Raw genomic sequence first — 19,412 nt, forward strand, 5'->3', positions numbered from 1 at the left:
TGGTGCGAGTGAGGTTTTATTTAATCTCTGACCAAGGGAAACGTTTCATTTTTTCAAAGAAATGTTTGTTAAAAAAAGAAGTCATAGTTCCAGTGGGATTCGATCACAGACCATGTGACATGGGAGTCAGGAACCTAACCCACAGTGCCACCGGCGTGGTCACATGGAGAGTGCTGAAAAAGCACTACAGAAACATTATACACAGAAGCATAAATTACCTTACACTCAATTTAAACACAAGTTGTCTTTAGCCCTCTAAGCTGGTTCATACAGAAATGTAGAGAACCAGGCTCAGAACAAACAGCTTCATTAGCGAATACATATGCAGGACAACTGGAGAAGACGTTTTACAGTGGATGGATTTTTAGAAACATCCCATCAGTGACATCACTGAAGTCAACTCCTAGGTAACTGTCGTGTGGATAGTTTCACAAGAATCAGACAAAGGTTTAAGCATCGCTTGTTCTAGATAAAACTGCAAAAAAAACCAACAACCCATAATGTACTTCTTTGCGGCTCTGTTTGCCCAAATCATATATTCACAACGTGAAATTAGAAAATATTACATAACCAAAATCCGCAATATGGAAACAGAACCTGTGTAATTGTTGACAGATGATGTACTCGTAACATTTTTACAAGACGAACTACAACATTTAAAAAATGACTCGTATGTACTTGATATCTCCAATCAATCCACGGCGATATAGTTAAAGCAGAGTCCCTGCACTGCATTAAAACAAAACTAAAACTAAAACGCCCTGGGCATACCGTTTCGCGCTTCTTATCAGTTGCTCAAAAGTAATTTGACCGTATGAAATGCATAATATAAACCTAGAAACATATACGTGAGCAGTATTAACGTAGTATCGGTGTCAAGACATACCTCTCAAATACTGTAAATCAAGTTAAAAATATCTCAAGACCGATTCTGGTCATAATGAAACCATGTTTCGTGTATGTTTTCTTTAAAGTACCGAGACCAGCCATATACTGTATGTTTAAGTTCCAAAATTAATATCGTTTATGGCCTTCACACGCAGTATGCTCCTATTCTTTTTATGCTCAGGCACTAAGATTTCCCTTCAGTGGTAAAATTCCATATAAATATTCAATACTTAAATGGGCACAGTTAAGACATTAAATATACATATACATACTGTATACAGTACAGTTTGCATACGGTAATATGTTTATGTTCCTAAATCAATTTCTTTTATGAGCATGTGAAAGGCATGGTGAATCGATTCTCAAAAATTACTGTACTTTGCATGATTGGAAACAAATGCGTGATTGCGAAATTCTGTGGTGTTACTTTTACAAAGACGGTCAATGAAAAAAAGAATGTGGACCAGGGCAATACTTTGAGTTTACACTTACAGCTTGTCCAAGGTCATTCATTATTAATACTATTAGTAATATCTTCGTTAAAGACTTTGATGGCGACAGCTCAAACATGAGAGGTTGAGCTTTATTAGTTCCACCTTGCGGAAATTCCGGATACTATTATTTTGCTTGCGGTATTATAGGAGAATTTACGGTAACTAGCGGTATTTACCGGTAACTCGCGGTATTTACCGGTAACTCGCAGTAGACTGTGTACAGCGTATCGGTAAATAATGCGGTATCGCCCGCGCATTTTGAATGGCTGCATCTGTACATCTTAGTGTTATCAAATTTAAAAGGAGGAGAGAATTGGGGGTAACACTAGGATTCTTAGAAGACAGAAGGATGGGCTAATGAATTCAAGGATTGAGTGATGATTTAGAAATGGAGAGAAGGAAATCATACTATAGTTAGTCCAACCAGTAAGTTGGGTTTGAAATAGTGCAAATGCACCTAGCAATGAATAATCTTTCCTGGGAAGATACTGTACAGTATAGTTGTAAGCAGAAGAATAACAGAGCCGTGTCTGTAGAGAAACAAAAGTTGGGGACCAGATATTGATCCTTGGTGAATATGTGTAGAGAGACTGCAGGTGATGTAAACACACCGTAATGTCTGGATTGAACAGTTTGAAAAAGATGAAGAAGAAATTCAAAAGAGTGAAGAAGACTCACCCAATGTTGTTGAGATGCTGTCCAACTGGAGTTAAAGTAATGAGATGATCAGCATGCATGCTGTGTACTCCAATAGAGTTTATTAGATGCTGTCTACATTTAAAAAACACTAAGGAGTAATCCAATAACAAATGTTTTACATTTCTATCAAATTATAAAATATGCAAACGTATATGCAACAACTTTTTAATACCTTAGACAGAATTTAAAGAATAATTTGGTTAGGGCTTACCCTCATCCAACCAATTCTTTTTGGCACCCTTGCTTGATGGTAATTATTGATGTGGATTTTATGCTTAATATAATAGCATGGTGATGGTAATAGCATGGAGTTATTTCATGCACAGCACAGGGTGTTATTTTTATGGTTTCTTGACTATGTGGAAAAGCATACAATGGTAAAACCAATATCCAATGAGTAACTGAACCCTATGGGTCCATTAGATGCTGTAACCTGATTACTGACTGCTTTTCTCTTTTAGATATGTGGTCATTGAAAATGTCTGCATCTCTAAGAGAGCGGGTAAAAAGTAAAAGTATATTTTATTCCATCTTAACACAATGATATTATATGGATTGAACACTAGACCGTAAGTGATTTTTTTAAAATAGAATTTGACAAAACCTTGTATGTAATGAATGAATTGAGGAATAGACAGCACATGAGAAACAGGATTCAAAGAGGCACGTTTCCAGAGTTCTCCCACTTTGTTCACATGGTATGTCGTGTTTGTGTGTTCTCCTGTTTTGATTGTGTGTGACATAATTTAAAAATATATTTTCTATCTGTGATTATCATGGGCCCAAATAAGTGAAAACATTTCTCTAGGTGGTATGACAAAAGGGTGTATAACGCTGCCCTAAGCTAGGACTTTTAGCCCTTTATTTGCTCCTCTATGGACAGCATGTTTACTCCATTGTACTTTTTGGACAATCAGTCTGTATAAACCTATGCACATTTTGCACATATTTTATTGTTTTTACAGTGACTATGATCAGCACATTTTGCACACACCTATGTATTTATTTTTATTTATCTTGTTTGTCTTTTGTTTTATAACTATTCTGATGTCTGTTTTGCTGGTCTTGGGCTGGACTGCTGTAACACATCAATTTCCCTACGGGATTAATAAAGTATTATCTATCTATCTAAAAGCAAAGAAAGAATGACACTGGTGACTAATTTCAAAGTGATTAAAAGAATTGAAGATGGTCAGCAATCGAAATACATTTGCACATTAAGGAACTTGACTGCATCTACAATTCATACTGTACCATCCTATACAGGTTTTTCAGTCTTTATTAAAACATTAATTTTAATATTCTATTAATAGAACTTAACTTTTTATTTATTCTTTATGGTTTTAAATACATTAAGGTCTTATTAAAGAAAATTGTTTATCTTTTAAAATCTGATGTTAATACTGTACTGTTTATAATATAAACATTATATGAGAAATCAGTAGTTATCTATTATGTTAACTAGAGTTGAATAGGTAATTATCATTGGTTTTGTTGTTCTTATTTCAGTAACTATGGTATTATAAATGTAGATTTTTTTTTGTAAGACATGGGATCTAGTCAGAAGCCTTTACATGTAAAGTAATGGTGTTTACTTTTGCCTTACTGATTTTCACCGTACAAACAGTTTTCATGGAACAAATCAAGTAATGCTTGTATTGATAAAAAAGTAGTCTACCTCATTTTAACTACATATATACATATACTGTAGTATTAGACAACTGTTTTATACCCTTTTTGAAAAAATATTTGGTAGTAATTATTAGTGTGACAGATAATAACAATGATTTTTTAATGGTTCTGAACATGTTGGTTCACTTGTATTAATTTTTTATTATGTTTTTGTCTTAATAGGCTAATTGATGTATATTTACAACTTGATGGATGGATTCACTAATTGGTTTTTTGATTGGAAATAAGGCTTACTTTCATAAAGTATGCTTTCAAGGAATGAATGTTAGGTTATATAAGATCTCTAACCAAATTAATGTGTTATGTTCTTTTTTACACTTAAACATTGTTAGCTTCTAAGAAATTTCTAAATAATGAAAGTGCAGTGATCCGTGTTGAGGAAAATTACATTTAAAAACATTCCATTAAGGTTTAAAGTTATCTGTGCAAGTGATTACTTTTTTAAATTAAGTAGAAGGTTCAGGAAAATAATTTTAGAACTAATCAGTTAAAGTGATCTATGTAGAATGTGTACAGTTACTATGTAAGGTAATCCATCACCTATTAAAATCAATTAAGATGAATAAATTTAAAAAAGTAAATTAATTTAATTAATTCATTTAATTTTTGACTTTACCCAAACATGGTAGTGATCTCTTTTTGAATACCATAATAATACCATAATAATTGCAATGTTAAAGGAAAGTGAGCAAATATGCATGGATAAGAAACTGAAGAGTAGTAAAGAGATAAAAGCAGATTCTGCAAAGATATACAAGTGGGGAAAAAATGCTAGAAGAGGTCAAGCAGGGAGTCCTCAGTAATGAAGGTGGACCACTCACTCAAGTGTACCAATAACTCAGGAGCTTTGGAGATGTAATAGTATGATGTTGTTTCACCGTTGTAAAGTTAAAACAGGCTTAAAGTAAAAAGAGAAGTGCATCTACATTTTTATTTTGTTCTTTGCCACAAAAAAATTCTACTCTTGTTTGGGCAGACCTGTGGATTTTAATATGCAAGAAGTTTAACAAATCTTTTTTTTGTACAGTATGAGTTCATTTAAGGAACAGTATCGTTTAATTTGACGTAAGTAATTGGAAAAATTTCATAGAGGAGGAAGAGAGCAAGAGCCATTGTCTCTATATAACAATACAGTATATCATGTGCACAGAGTGTGTGGCAGATCTCGGGCAGGGTGCAGTAATGGATCTTTAAAATAGATGGTTCTAGGTAAAACACACACACAAATGTAGCCTTAAGGTACAAAAAACAGTGCTATTTAATACAGTGCATGGAAAATAACCAAAAACCAAAAAATTCTCTTCAAGGTCTAACTACCCTTCTTCCGCATCCCTCTCTCAATGTTGCCAGGCAGTTAAGCTGCTTACAAGCTCTAAAACTAGGGTTTCTTCCAACATTTTTCTAAAAAATGATCACTCTTCCAAAAACTCTTTCTCCATGACTCTTAGTCTCTCTATCTTTCAAAATTCATTCTTAAACCTTAGTCTCTCGTGGAGACTCTTTAAAAATAGTCACTTCATGAGCATCCTGAACAGTCCAGGTGGATGGCCAACTTGGAAGTCTCAACTTTCTGGTTTAAAGGATCAACCTGCCAATTGTCTTCCTCCAGCTGGTCAGGAGGGCCCATCTTGTCTCCACCTGCCGTTCTCTTATGAGTAATATAAAAAGCTGTATGTTAGTAATGAAAATAGAAGCAGAATAAGAAGACTCACAAGGAGCCTGAACTAGAAGTTGTAAAGGTAAAGCAAACAATAAAGTTGGAAATGGTCATTCGTGGTCTTAGAAATGAAAACTGTCAAGAAACATTTTGTTGAACACAACATTGTCAAAAAATTAGCATATGCTATTTTAATCAAATTAATGATTAAAATATCCCATGTCTAAATTAACCTGAAGGAGCCTAGATATCCCCAATTCAAGCTGACAATATCTCATCAACATCTAATGAAAGAATTGCAGCTCTGGTGAAAGAGTTTAGCCTACAATAGGTCCAGAGCAAAATAGAAATGAGAATAATGTATAAAAATTCAAACACAATGTCAGAGAAGAATTTGTCCTGAATAAAGGATGCCAAGTCTTTACCCTTGCTGTTTAAGAGAATACCATTAAATAAGAAGTTAAATATTCAGTATAAGAATTCAAAATGAAGAATTTAAAGGTTTCCTATATAGCAGAATATACACAGTCTTGCATACACAGTTGATCCCAAACTAATAATCAGATAATTACTTTTAACTATGAAGTACTCAAATAAAAAAGGAAAAACAAAACAAAAAACAACTATAGCCATCAACAGTTTATACTCTACTTATTAAATTAAATTCACTACTTGAATGGTGATTTGGAATAGAGCATTATAAACGTTTTTCATTGGTTTTAATGTACAGCCTCTTTTTCAAACTAAAAAAGTTTCAAACTAAAATCAGTGAAGCTACCAATTTGTGTTGTAGGGTCAATACAGCAATGTACATGCTGTTGCCAGAGGTTGGGATTTAAAGCCATTAGGTAACCAGAAGTACCCTGAGAAAAGAAATAGGGCTATTCTCACTGTGGATATGGCTGTTTAAAAGGCTGTTCTCTTGTAACTGCAAGAGTTATCCTGTGATGGAGCTTCTGTAAGCACCTACTGTGAACCCAGGGAGTCAGTGAGGAGCACAATGGGGAATCACGATGGTTTTCAGCTTTATGGATGAATAATTATGTAGTGGTTATTAATACCAAAATCCTGCTATGTTTTAAGAACGTGACATTCAGATTTTCTGTGCAAACTGTTATTTTTCAGTTTCACTCCTTAATACTTCATATTTAATGAGTAATGCTATGTGAAAATGATAAACCTAAACAATAAAATTGAAGTTTAATTAAAAATCTACTGTGTATACAATAACTTGCCATAGCAGACATAAATTGCTGCACAGTATGTTGGAAGTATAGGTAACAAAAGTAATGTAATTCTCTCCTAATGAAAGAATATTATAAGTATATTTTACATTATTTTTTAAGTTTACGTTATTAAATCTTCTATTTTAGACCCTTAATAAACATGCCTTTTTATATGCCATCTCACTATGACATGAATGATAATGGTAAAATGTTTTGTACAGCTGTAATCGCTTGAGGCAGGTGGCCTTTCTTTCCAGACAATTTAACATAGGAAACATATATCAGAGTCGTCATTATGTACAGGGGGTTCTTCCTTTCAGACACTTTTGAATAACAGTTCAAATGACTGCTTGGATATTGATTTGGCTGTTGTTGAGCTGATGCTTTCGGCAGTGACGAGAAACATCGTCACCTAATTGCCTAGTAGCTGAGAAAATTGAAGAGCTCACACAGAATAATTATGAGATAAATACAAATAAATGCTCTTTCATTGGATCAGAAATTTAGTTTTTTTAACATTTGTGTGTTTGATGTAGTCATTTCTGCGGATATCCATGCTGTATATAATACAGGTGCAGGTTCAGTAAACTGCTAAAAATGTGTTCTGTCTTGGAAATCCTTCAATTCCTTGCAGCCTGGTGTGAGATTGTGCAGCAGACTGTTGGTGCAGAACACTGTTGAGATAAAAAGATTCCACCAGCTGGAGTGCACAGCAGTCCTCTGAACAAGCAGCTCCTGCTTCAGGACAGATTGATAGGTCTGGCTGTGCTTCTCTGGCTCTGTGCTGCATTTCTTTAAGATGAAGAGATCAGAGGACCCAGGCATGTGTCTGTTTTCTCGTCATTCTTGGACAGCCAAATCTGGGTGCTGGGTGAGATGTCTAAGTACTGTACATGTAAAATAAAATAATTGGATATGAAGAAAGAAACACAAAACAACTCTCTTACTGCCCAGTGTTGTCTTCTTTTTTACTGTATTCTTCTTCTTGTACTGAAGTACATACTAAACCAAAAGAAAACTAAAATAAATTTTATTTTACATCTGACCAAAGTAAGAAGAAAAATCCTATACTGTATTTTTCACTGCAAATGTATTCCTACATTCTACAGACAAAATCATAAGATTTAAACAAAATAAATCTGGCAGCTGGTCTTTCCAGTACTTCATCAGTTTTGTTACATACACAAAATGTCAGTACTTTTAATTTCTAATACTGAAGTATTAGCAAATACAGTAGCTTGTACTTGATTTATATTTTTGTAGGCAGTATATAATGAGAGTACAGTATACAGTATGTGAATTAATTGAACTCTTTTCTAAATTAACTGCTGTAGGTTACTTGGAAGGTTAAAACAATTACATGCAGTTAATAGCTATGCAATTAAAACTAATGATGATATGGTTTTACAGTTTTTACAATTCTTTAGGTTTATTTAACAGTCCTCAGTTATGTTTATGATGTAATGTCACCTATTTCATGATTTTATTTTTGTTTTTGAATTGAAAATAAGGTAAATGTATTCATTATCCTGATAAAAAAATCATTGAGAAGTCTTTGATAGCCTTATTATAAACTGGCAGGAAGTCAGAGGTTCTGTTATGTAAATGTTCAAAGCACAGTCCTGCTGACACAATTACCCTACAGGAAAAGAGATTCCTTTGTTCTGTTTTGTTCAAATTAGAAAAAAAAAAACGTTTTGAATATTCTTAATGTCTGGGTGAAAATTACTTCTTCTGAACTCTATAGGAAAGAGCTGAACTCATGTCTTAAGTCCAAGTCATTCTGCTTAATATTTCACTTAGTGATAAATTATTTCTGAACTAAGGTTACTCTATGTTACATGGATATTTTTACACTTTTTTTAATAATGGCTTAAGCACTATTTAAAGTAGTATTTAAGTTATGCTTTATATTATTGCTGTTACGGTTTTCAGTGAAGAATGAAAATGTTCTTTAATTTTTAATAAACTTCTTTAATTATCTTCTTTTCATGCTTCAAAACTGCAGCACTGGTACAGTAATGATGTATACTCAGTACAGATTGGATTTTGAGAAAGTAATCTATTCAAGACTAGCATCTGAATCTTTATTTTCACAGAAATGTTTAAATACAGATCTTGACAATGGCTTTGAATAAATAATTTTGCAATATTAAAGGGTTTATGTTAATTCACTTATATTAACTGATTTAATTATCCATGTGATTATCCATGTCAATGTTGCAAGACAAATACAAAATATTGGGTATACATTTGACATTATGTCATTTATAGTTTACAATATTATACTATACTATTTAATATGGGTCTGTGGAGTGAGCTAAACTTCGTCTTGGTGGAATGATGGTTTTGTATATTTAGTGTAATGATTTGGTTTGTGGGAGTGTAAATCATTTCATGATCAAAAATGCCAATTCTTATTATAAGACAGATAGTAGGGTTGCACTGTATTCCTAATTTGTCTTATTTCTTATATATAAAACTTAAAAATGAAAGTTTTGGTGAATTACTAGGTGCTAAACATTCTCCACACTTCTTTCTTGAAAGCACATTTTTTATATATAGTATAGAAAATAGGTTACATGTACTATGTCAAATTTCTGTTCTGACCAACTGGGATTAAAATGTTTATACCAATGAAATATGTTGTTACTGCTTGAACGCAAAACTGTGTCATGTTGTCCTGCACACATCCCATGACTAAAAATGAATACTTTGATGTGATTGCTTCTGAGAAGCTTCATCATTTATTGATAGTTCCATTAAAATACCATAGATGTCTGCATCCAGGGGATTAAGATGAGCACTGGTGGGAAAATAAGAGATAACACACATATCTAAAAAAATCCTGTCATTCTCATTTTTCAGATCGCTGTTTTTATATTGGGATCACAATAGTACATATAGATAAATTAACTAAAAAGGCTAAACTACAGTGTTTATCTGGAACAGATTAACAGTATTAACATGCACAGACATGCTGTATCTATACATTATGCTATTGAGAATTAAGAGCTATTTTCAAATCCAGGCTTATAAATCTCTGCAGAACATACAGGGTGGCAAATCATGATTTAAACTTTACAATCTGAAAAATGAAACTGGAATAAACTTTCTCTACTTCCAGTTTAAATGAACATGTTTAATCATATTATCACATCTTAACAGGTGCAGAATTATTGTTATTATTAATCTGGTTATTATTTTTCCCCAGATACATCAAGAAATATTAAAGCTTCTCCAGAAATAGCTGAGCGGATGCTACAGAAATTGAGGAACAAGAGTGAGTTTACAGTCCTGGTCACATTAAAACAGGAGCGGCTCAATTCTGGAGTCATATTATCCATCCATCACTCAGATCAAAGGTAAGCTTGACTTAAGTGGCTGCTACAGTATGCTCTTTGTATACTGAAGACCAGATTTGTTTAGAGCCTCACCATCATCATGGAAAAACCTGCTGTGAGAGCTACAGATTGAAAAGGTTGAATTATCTCTTTTCCCACAACTACTAGTGCAATCTACGAGTTCTCTTCATGGAGAATGATGACTCTATAGGAACCTTTGATTCTTGTCATCCCCCAGAAATGTTCTCTTGCCATCTTTGTTTCTTGAGCTGTGTTCTAAGCCTGTCAGCCATGCCCATGATCAGATGTAGAGCCCTTGAGGTTATCAGTCATACTAATGCCACTTGTGCATCAAATGTGCAGTAGCAGAAGTGAGTAGCAGTGTGCAGTGTGTGGTTTTAGAAATTATTGTTGCTATGGAATGTTGCAGTATTTTTCTATTCTTTTACAGTGGGATTCATTTTAATGAAGGCAAAATTTAAGATACTCCTTGTTATTCTATTAAAATAAGTTCCTTTTTAAGTATCTTTGTCCTTCGCTAGTAATATTTTAGTTCTTGTACGTAAAGTGTACATTTTTTCTATCTTTGTTATAGTACATAACCTGGAGGGTATTTCATGAAGCAAGTTTATGATTTTTTCAAGTTAGCTGGATTAAATTACCCTGATAACAGACTTCAGGTTTGATCAGGTATGATGGCAAAATCTGATTATGGTTGTCTGGTTAAACTAAGTCAGGCTTAAATAATATGACTAATTCTTCTAATGATGAGCCACAACAAAGGACAGAGAAAGCACCTAGCAAGGAATCAGTGATAAATTGAAAGTTAATTGTTTAATGCAATGAAAAATATCTCAAGATATGACAAAACTATCAAAATTATGTAAACACACATGTATTGTCATTACTCAACTTATATTATATGGCATTGAAGTGGAGCTCCTATTTAAACCAGTTTGTTGTTGTACAGTATTGTTTTTCTGCAGTAGTCATTGTAGTAATTTATACTGTATCACAAGGGACAAATGGCAGCAGGTCAAGTCAAAAAAACAAGAATATCATTCAGAGTGGTACAGTATGTCATTGTTCTTTAAAATTGCTTACAGAACACAGTATAGTGATAGTCCTTGAATGAATGAAAATTTCCCCTAATATTAGCCAAGAAAAGGAAGCAGTAGAGCAAAAGAACACTGGATAGGGAGGAGTCACTATTATCATCATGCATTTCTATAGTGTGTTATTGTCTTTTTAAACAGTTTTTGGTATGAATCGGCTAATATGGGCTTTTTATTTTCCTTTATGGAAAGTCTTAAGCCATGTAAAAATGTGACCTAAATATAACAAAAAGTAACCTACTGTAAATACAGTTACAATAAATATATCCTAATAAAAATTTGAATAAATATATCTACAGATACATTATACGCCATTATATGCTGCTATATATGACTGCATTAATTACATGCAGTCATTGCCATATAGTTTTATTTCTAAATTTTAAAGTTGTTTAGATGATGAAATTTGCCTGAGAAAACCTCTGGACTTGAAGCACAGCACATACTATGCAAAGCTCAGACACAACATTTTTAATAGAAAAATAACATTCATTTCTGGCAGGATGGCATGCTGTTTTGATGATGGAATGCTGCAAAGGTTGTGAGATTATAATGACTGGTGATACATATATAATCATTATATTGGTGCTTACTACAGAACAGAAGTGACAATCTTTTAATTTGCTTGGATGGGTCATCAGTCTCTCTGGTCCATGTGCAAATTGTCTTTCTCTTGATGTGGATTTGTGAGCAATGGAAAAACACAAAGTCTAGCAAATGTTGTTTGAACTGCTCATGGTACTGTATAATGTACAGTATGTGACTGTTACAGAATGGCTGCAATGATGCATGTACAGATAATTTACTTTCAATGTCTCTATATATTCCAACATTTTCGTTAATGCATTAGAGACTTCTTCTGTCCTTATAGGTAATATTATTAATCTCATCCTATGTGACTAAAATCAAAATGTCTATTCTCTATCTTGTCTTGGCTATTTTTCACAGTATTTTTTAATGGTATTATTAGACCATTAATATTCTTGGGTTTGTGTTCATGTTTCATAGGTACCTTGAGCTGGAAAGCAGTGGTCATCGAAATGAAATTCGGTTACACTACCGTACAAAGAGCCAGCAAGCACATACAGAAATTTTTCCCTATACCTTGGCAGATAATCAGTGGCATAAAGTTTCCATAGCTGTGAGTGCATCTCATGTGATCTTACACATAGACTGCAACAGGTAAGATAGGTAAATTTACAATTTGTATGGCAGTATGATACTGTATGTGGTTCAAGAAATGTAATCTGTACTAATTTTTGTTATTGTTCTTTTTTGTGTTGTTACATAATCCTGTAGGATTTATGAAAGAGTAGTGGAAACGCCATCAATGGATATTCCCAGTGAAACATTATTCTGGCTGGGACAAAGGAATAATGCACATGGCTTTTTTAAGGTAGGATTGACAAAAGTGACACATTTCTTCCTTTGCAGACTCAAAACTGGAGAAAGCTCAAGAGCCAAAGTTCTTTCTACTTTTCAGTGTGGAATTAATCTTTATTTGTTCATTCACAATACTGCCATTTTTGCAAACAATGAACAATAACCTAATAACTTAACAATAACCCAAGAAACACAACTTACAGTATATATACAGTAGAACCTCTTGGATAGGTGATATACAGAATATACTGTAACTCCCCACTCAAAGCTATATCTGCAGTAAGATGCATCATAAATCTGCAGTAAATTAGCGACAACGATAACTATATAAATGATTAGATTTGGTTAAACTTTAGTCTTTCATCTCTCCAGTGTGTTTCTGGCAAACAGATAATAATACTGCAAGCAGCATTGCAAGCAACATTCAGATATAAAGAAAATGAAATCTTGAAAAGATGGATTAAATATCTGGGTAGAAATAAGTCAGTGAATACAGCCAGCAACATTTTTGTTTCCACATCATGAAGTTTTAGTTTAATATTCTGAAACAGGAACACATATGCCAAAAAACTGGCAAATATTCAACGTTTTAATATCAGTGTAAAATATTAGATTTTGTCCCGAGCGGCCATAACAGAAGGTCCTTCCTATTATTTTTTAACATTGTTAATTTTTTGTTACATTAATTGACAGAAAGTCTTTAGGTCACTTAATCTCCACTCTTACTTTAAAGTCACGTTCTAAATTCTCTATAAAGATGCTGTGATTAGCAGCAGGAAGGCTGTAATGAGAAACAGTACTGCTAGAAAGGTGTTTAGATAGCAGCCCCTTTGTTAATAAAAGGGTATTCTGGTATTTTCTGGCAAGTGAAGCAGTAGCCTTAATTTACAGTGTACTGCTCTAATGACCTGAATGAAATGCATCTCTTTGTTGATGATAGATGGAAGACAACAAATTTAGCTGTTTAATAATACCTTCTAAGGAGTGGAAAGAGTGGATTCTGTTCTGGATCAATTGCCTTCCCTCTTGATGGGAAAAAAAAAAAAAACATTTAGCTATTTTGTATTTGCTAATTATACCATGAAACCAGCAGTGCCTTAGCATCTATGAGCCAGTGAGCTTTGTCTTTTTTCTCTGGAGACCTGACCAAGCCTTGATCAGTGGGATGACCTAGAGCCAAACTCCACATATCATTACTGTGTTTATATGTTGCCATTGCTTTTAAAGGAATAATAGCTTCTTTCACAAAATGGCTGGGTGAGATTCTCAGATAAATTTGGTACAAGGCCCCAAACCAAATGGCCAAATGTTCTCCTCTAATGTGCCATCTTTGTTACATTCTTACATATAAGAAAAATAAAATTATTTATTTTTTCTTGTGTTCTTAGGGGATAATGGAAGATGTTAATTTGCTTATTATGTCTCAAGGATATATTTCGCAATGTCCAGATCTTAATCGCAGTGAGTTGACTTTTAAGATTTTTATTCTGGTTTCTGAAAAATTCTTTGAAACCTTTAAAAGTATTATCTTGATTATATGCTTATACTATTCACAATATTCTTGATTCTTCTGCTTCTATTCAATGCTTTGTTTTTAGATGGTAGTTTTTAATTTATTCTTAAATTACTATAAAAAAATCTGTGCCCTTACTAGTGTAGTTCAGTGTTCTTTAACCTGTCAAACATGTGTCATTGTATACAATATTCAACTTGGTTGACAGCCAAATAATAAGTCTTTCAGTGAATATGCTCACCATGGTTTAAAAGTAAATATGATATGAGTTGTAAAGAGCTTTGCAAAACACCTTTGTAGGCACATATTGTTCTAAATATTGCTTACACGTTTTATGAATATGCCACAGTATTTTGAGATTCTTAATTTACCTGTGGAGGATTGTACAGTTATGCATTAGATGATTTCCAAACATCTCTGGGTTAATATATATACGTATCTATTGTGTTCTTATTTTTAGCATGTCCTACCTGTAATGACTTCCATGGGCTTGTACAAAAAATAATGGAACTACAAGACATCCTAGCAAAAACATCAAGCAAGGTACTAAGCGCATATTAAAATATGCCTGGTGAATTTTATGTGGAAATGACTTCTAATACTGTACATTAATATGATCTGGAGTTTATTTATGACTGCCCGCTTTTGTTAAGCATGTTGTACAGAGTTTGTACAGGAAGTGAAGACATGACAAATCAGTTCATCTGCTGTGTTTGACAAGGATTGCAGATACACATTTTGTCTGCATGCACAGCTTGTGCCATGGTAAAGCAGTGGGTCATACTAATATTATTAATGTAGGTAATGGAAATTTGCACCAGGAAAAAAATAAATCACTCCTTTTTGTGAAATGTATGCACAGCTGTCCCGTGCAGAGGAGAAAATGAATAGCTTGGAACAATGCTATTGTGAGAAGACCTGCAACATGAAGGGTATCGTCTACAGAGAATATGAATCATGGACAGATGGCTGTAAGAACTGCACATGCATGGTATGTTTTTTTGGGTGTAGACAAAGATGCATGTCTTGAATTCCCTCTTTGTGTGCCACCTTAATTGAAAACCAGAGTTCAGCTTCACACTTTCATTAAGTAATTCCTGTGGGGAATAGACAATATTATGCAGAAACCCTGTTTTGATCATAGAACACCTAGTATACGGAGATTTACTGATCAAATTTTGTGGTTTCTGCATTATGTCACAGATATGTAATTTGCAAGACAGAATGTGCTGTATGCTTTTCTTAGTCTACCAGATGCTGAAATGCCTAATGTATGTTTTATTTAATTAATTATGTGGTTAATCTTATGTCACACCTTACTTCCTGGAGTACTGCATAGGCTTCAGTATGTCCAAACCTTTCTGACTGGTGTGCTAAGCAAGTGTATTCAGCATCAGCAGATAACTCCTGTCCTCTGTAAATGGCACTGTGTAATCCCAGTGTAATTTACAGTTGACTCACTTATAAGAAATCAAATTTTGTAGCTCCAGGTTATTGTAAGGATCTATTGAATGAGTTACGTCAATCACATAATTTGAGATATGTTGATGCAGACCTTCTTGCACTGCATAAGACCATGTTCCACAACAACTGAACCATCATGTGAGCAGCATCACCTGTGTGCAAACTTGCTGCTTAAGACTCTGTGACAAGTGATATTTTAAATCTTTATTAAAAGTACTTTTTTGCAAAATCTTGTAATTTAGGTTTAGTGTTTGATACACTTGTGCTTCTTTCTTTTTACTTCTGTTATTATATTGTATTTAGAGATGGTCTAGACTACTGGTCTTAAAAGAACTAAAGTTAAAAGCACATGTAAAATAACATACAGACAACTATTGTAATACTGTATATCTAAGCAAATAAATCATAATACTTTGGAATTTTAATATTCATTCAATCAAATGTGAAGAGGACATTTTTAATGGCAGGGCAAAATTTTTGGTTTAAAAAATGAAATGGTTCTCATGTTCATTTTATCACAAACTAAATGACAGTTGAAATCTATGAAGAATAACTGTGCAGCAAAGACATATAAAAAGCCCATTTAATATTCTCTTAAGTCATTTTGTTTGTTTTCTTCTAGAATGGAACAGTTCAGTGTGAGACGCTGTTTTGCCCTCCTTTGCAGTGTTCTTCTGGGTTTTCTCCTGCTTATGTAAAGGGTGTATGCTGCAAAAAGTGTCAGCGTAAGTTCAGCAAGTTATTTGTTTTCTTCATCCTGCCAAATTAAATTCTTCAAATATGCAAATACACATGTCTGAAGAGGCATGTGGTGAGGTAACCTAGTAATGTGCAGCTAAGTGTGACACTTAAGCACCACTGCCTCTCACACATTAACAGCAGACAAAACACCCCTGATGCTTTAGAGCCAAGTCAATATGTACTGTAGTTCACTCCACTATGTCACAGCAAGTATCACTGTATTGAAACATTTACAAATGTATAGGTCATTCAAAACTAATATCTAGAAAAATACAAAAGTGCCAGAGCTTATCAGAGATTTGAATGAAACTGAGCTTCTGAGAAATGAGTAATGCTACAGTATTTGCGTTGTTTTTGGATGGTGGGTAATTATCCATTAAACCTTCTCTGTGTTTTGATGCTTAGGCAGAAAGGAGGGACACAAAGGTAAAGAGCTCTTTCCATTTAGATGGTACTAGGCCACTGCTAAGGACTGCCAGTCATGTCAGCAAATGGTACTGAATGGTTTTTGATTCACGAGTCTCCAGCTTGTACAGTAAGGTAGATCTGTACAGAGTCTTTCATTAGAGTCAATTGCATAGCACTCTCCTTTGATAAATTGGCAGCTCTTTTTATAATATGAGATATAATAATTTTAAAATGAAGTATTATTTCTTTTTAAATAATTCTGTTTGTTTTTCTTATTCATCACAGGTCTTTAGGAAGGTTTATCCATCTCAACATTTTTTTAATGAAACTCTTTAATCTTAATTTTAAACTTAAAATCATAGAAAAAAATAATTAACATTGAAGCAATAATAGTGTATATATACACTATAGTAGAAATAATAATTGTTACATTTATCCCACCCTTTTTTTAAATTAGTAAACATTTTGCACAATGGCAGGATAACAGAATCACCAATTAAATAAAGTACATAATAATGCATACATAAATTTAGCGCTCATTTTATTTTTACTTTTCCAATGAATGAAATTTCAAATAATAAAGAAATGCATATATTTAATTGGGAGGAATTATAAATGTTCTTCATATAATAATATGAAATGAATCATTACTAAATATACTGTACATATCACTGAGTTATAAATACAGATCACAGCAAAAGCATATGTGATTTTAATGCTAGGGTAGGATTTATGAATTAATCGATGAATTGTTATTTATAAACAAATAATGAGATATGCACCTGCATTTTGTTCAAATAAAAATACTTTTGGAAAATGAGTTCCTGTTTCACAGGGAACATGTAGAAAACATGAAATGCCAGTTTGATGGAAATTACAGTTTGGTAAACAACGTATGTTTCATAAAACAGTCATATTACAATATGTGTCTAAATCTTAAAAACATTTACTGAAAGGGAAAAACAAAGTTTTTCACCTTTCTACATTCTGGTCCATCATTGTGTATGTTTGTTGTGATTATTATGTTTGCCGTATCCTGTTTTCATAAATTAGATTGCTCCACCATGTAAGCTTATTGTGCTAGTCCATATAAAGCTTTAGTAACGGACTTGTGTAACTCAGTGACAAGGAGAAAAATATAAGCAGAGCACAGTACCTGACACCATTTAATCTCTGTGAGATGTAAATTTATTTTCCCTGTACATGTTTTCCCTGTGAGCTGTGAGATTTGAAATCAGACACTTTTTTTGTACAACACCTACTGTATGTAGTATTCCAAGTAACAGTCTAAGCAAAAGCAAAAATTGAGATGGCTACCCAAAAGGCTACCCAGCAAGTGTGAAATGAAATACGGGTAAAACAGATTATAATAATTACTCATTTATATTTCTCCTGAATGGGGCTTGCAGAAGGTATTTTTTTCCTTTCTCTCCTGTTGATTCACAATTGCTTTGTAGAGTGAGAGTATTGCTTGTTTAAACTTAACTAAACCAAATGGTAGTTTAACATTTGGTATTGAAATCTTTGACAGAGCGATAAGGATCAAAAGCTGTTTATTATTTTTATTTGTATGATACAGGATTAAGGGAAGTCTTTCCTGACATTTTAGTATATATTATATACAGTATTTTGAATCAAGCAGGGGTATCAGATGTTCTCCATTTGGGAATTTGTAGGAGAATCTCCTCTGGAATGTTTAATTTGATTATTTTGTTTCTACACTGATTCTCAGTTCTTCTATACTAATGTATTGTTCAATGTCAAAGCAGATTTGAGGTGAATGTGAGGTTCATGGCCCACTTGAACAGGTTTAAATAGCAAATTCACTGTTGTTAATTTAAATCGGGTATCTAACATAATTGGTACGAGCAGACATGAAATTAATGTTGAATAACAGAACAAAGAACGCAGCATTCTGGCTATGGAGCCTTCTTCAGATTGTATCTGCATGGAAGTAAACTCTACTTGTTTCTTTGGCCCACTATACTGAATATGACACTATTTGCTGAGTATTAACTACATTTTAGGAAATGTTATTGCAACATTTTATGTGATGTTTTGAGTATTGTTTAATTATCTAATTTAATCACTTTTTCAGGTATATGCTTATTTAGTGGAAGAACATATCTTGACGGTGAAAGGAAGGCGGTGTATGATTCATCTGGAAAGTGCATACTGTTTGAATGCAGGGTAAGTGATTAGTACTTTGATTATTTTCACACTTCAGGGTAGTAGTGGAATATTACCTATGTTCTTTAACTTATTGAAATGTAGAATGTGCAGCTAATAAAATATACGTTTTTTATAAACCCGGAGGCTCAATAAATAAGTGCTTTCTAATTACAGATACTGAAAAACTTTTGTGGCCTCTTAAATAAAAGGCACACTTATTTAAATATGTACAGTACCTGTCATGATGCTAGATCATGCAGAGATATTAGTAATGTAAGTATAAACATTATTTTTTTATTTTATTTTAGCAGATTTAGTAAGGGTGGCATAGTAAGACTTTGAGGCTCCCGGGGTAAGTTGCTAGTTAAAGTGCACATGATGGTGAACATTATTTAGAGAACCAATCATTAAATGCCATGTCAGGGATGACAATTGTCCAGATTCTTACCAAAAATTGTTAAAAAGCAGAAGGTTTCTGTGAAATCTTTCAAGTTGAAGAATTGATAGACTTGTAATATGAACATTTTTTTCTCTTCATACTTCAGGAAGTGAGCATGATAGCTAATTAATCAATGCACTCTCTAGATGTCTTTTCTTGCCTTTAAAACACCTGGAA

General features: G+C 33.3%; 1 protein-coding gene across 1 annotated transcript in view; it reads left to right on the forward strand.

Annotated features, from left to right (window-relative positions):
- The window catches only part of LOC148829498 (protein kinase C-binding protein NELL2-like), a 145,988-nt gene that overhangs the window by 10,909 nt on the left and 115,667 nt on the right, over positions 1-19,412 (forward strand). Inside the window, exons 3-10 of the mRNA XM_088922767.1 lie at positions 9,871-10,021; positions 12,124-12,297; positions 12,415-12,511; positions 13,887-13,959; positions 14,472-14,554; positions 14,874-15,002; positions 16,098-16,200; positions 18,723-18,814. Of these exons, the coding sequence (XP_088778893.1) occupies positions 9,871-10,021; positions 12,124-12,297; positions 12,415-12,511; positions 13,887-13,959; positions 14,472-14,554; positions 14,874-15,002; positions 16,098-16,200; positions 18,723-18,814 (902 nt within the window). The remainder of the gene's footprint in view (positions 1-9,870; positions 10,022-12,123; positions 12,298-12,414; positions 12,512-13,886; positions 13,960-14,471; positions 14,555-14,873; positions 15,003-16,097; positions 16,201-18,722; positions 18,815-19,412) is intronic.

Source organism: Atractosteus spatula, chromosome 8, assembly GCF_055471065.1.
Source record: "Atractosteus spatula isolate fAtrSpa1 chromosome 8, fAtrSpa1.hap1, whole genome shotgun sequence".
Lineage (NCBI taxonomy): Eukaryota > Metazoa > Chordata > Actinopteri > Semionotiformes > Lepisosteidae > Atractosteus > Atractosteus spatula.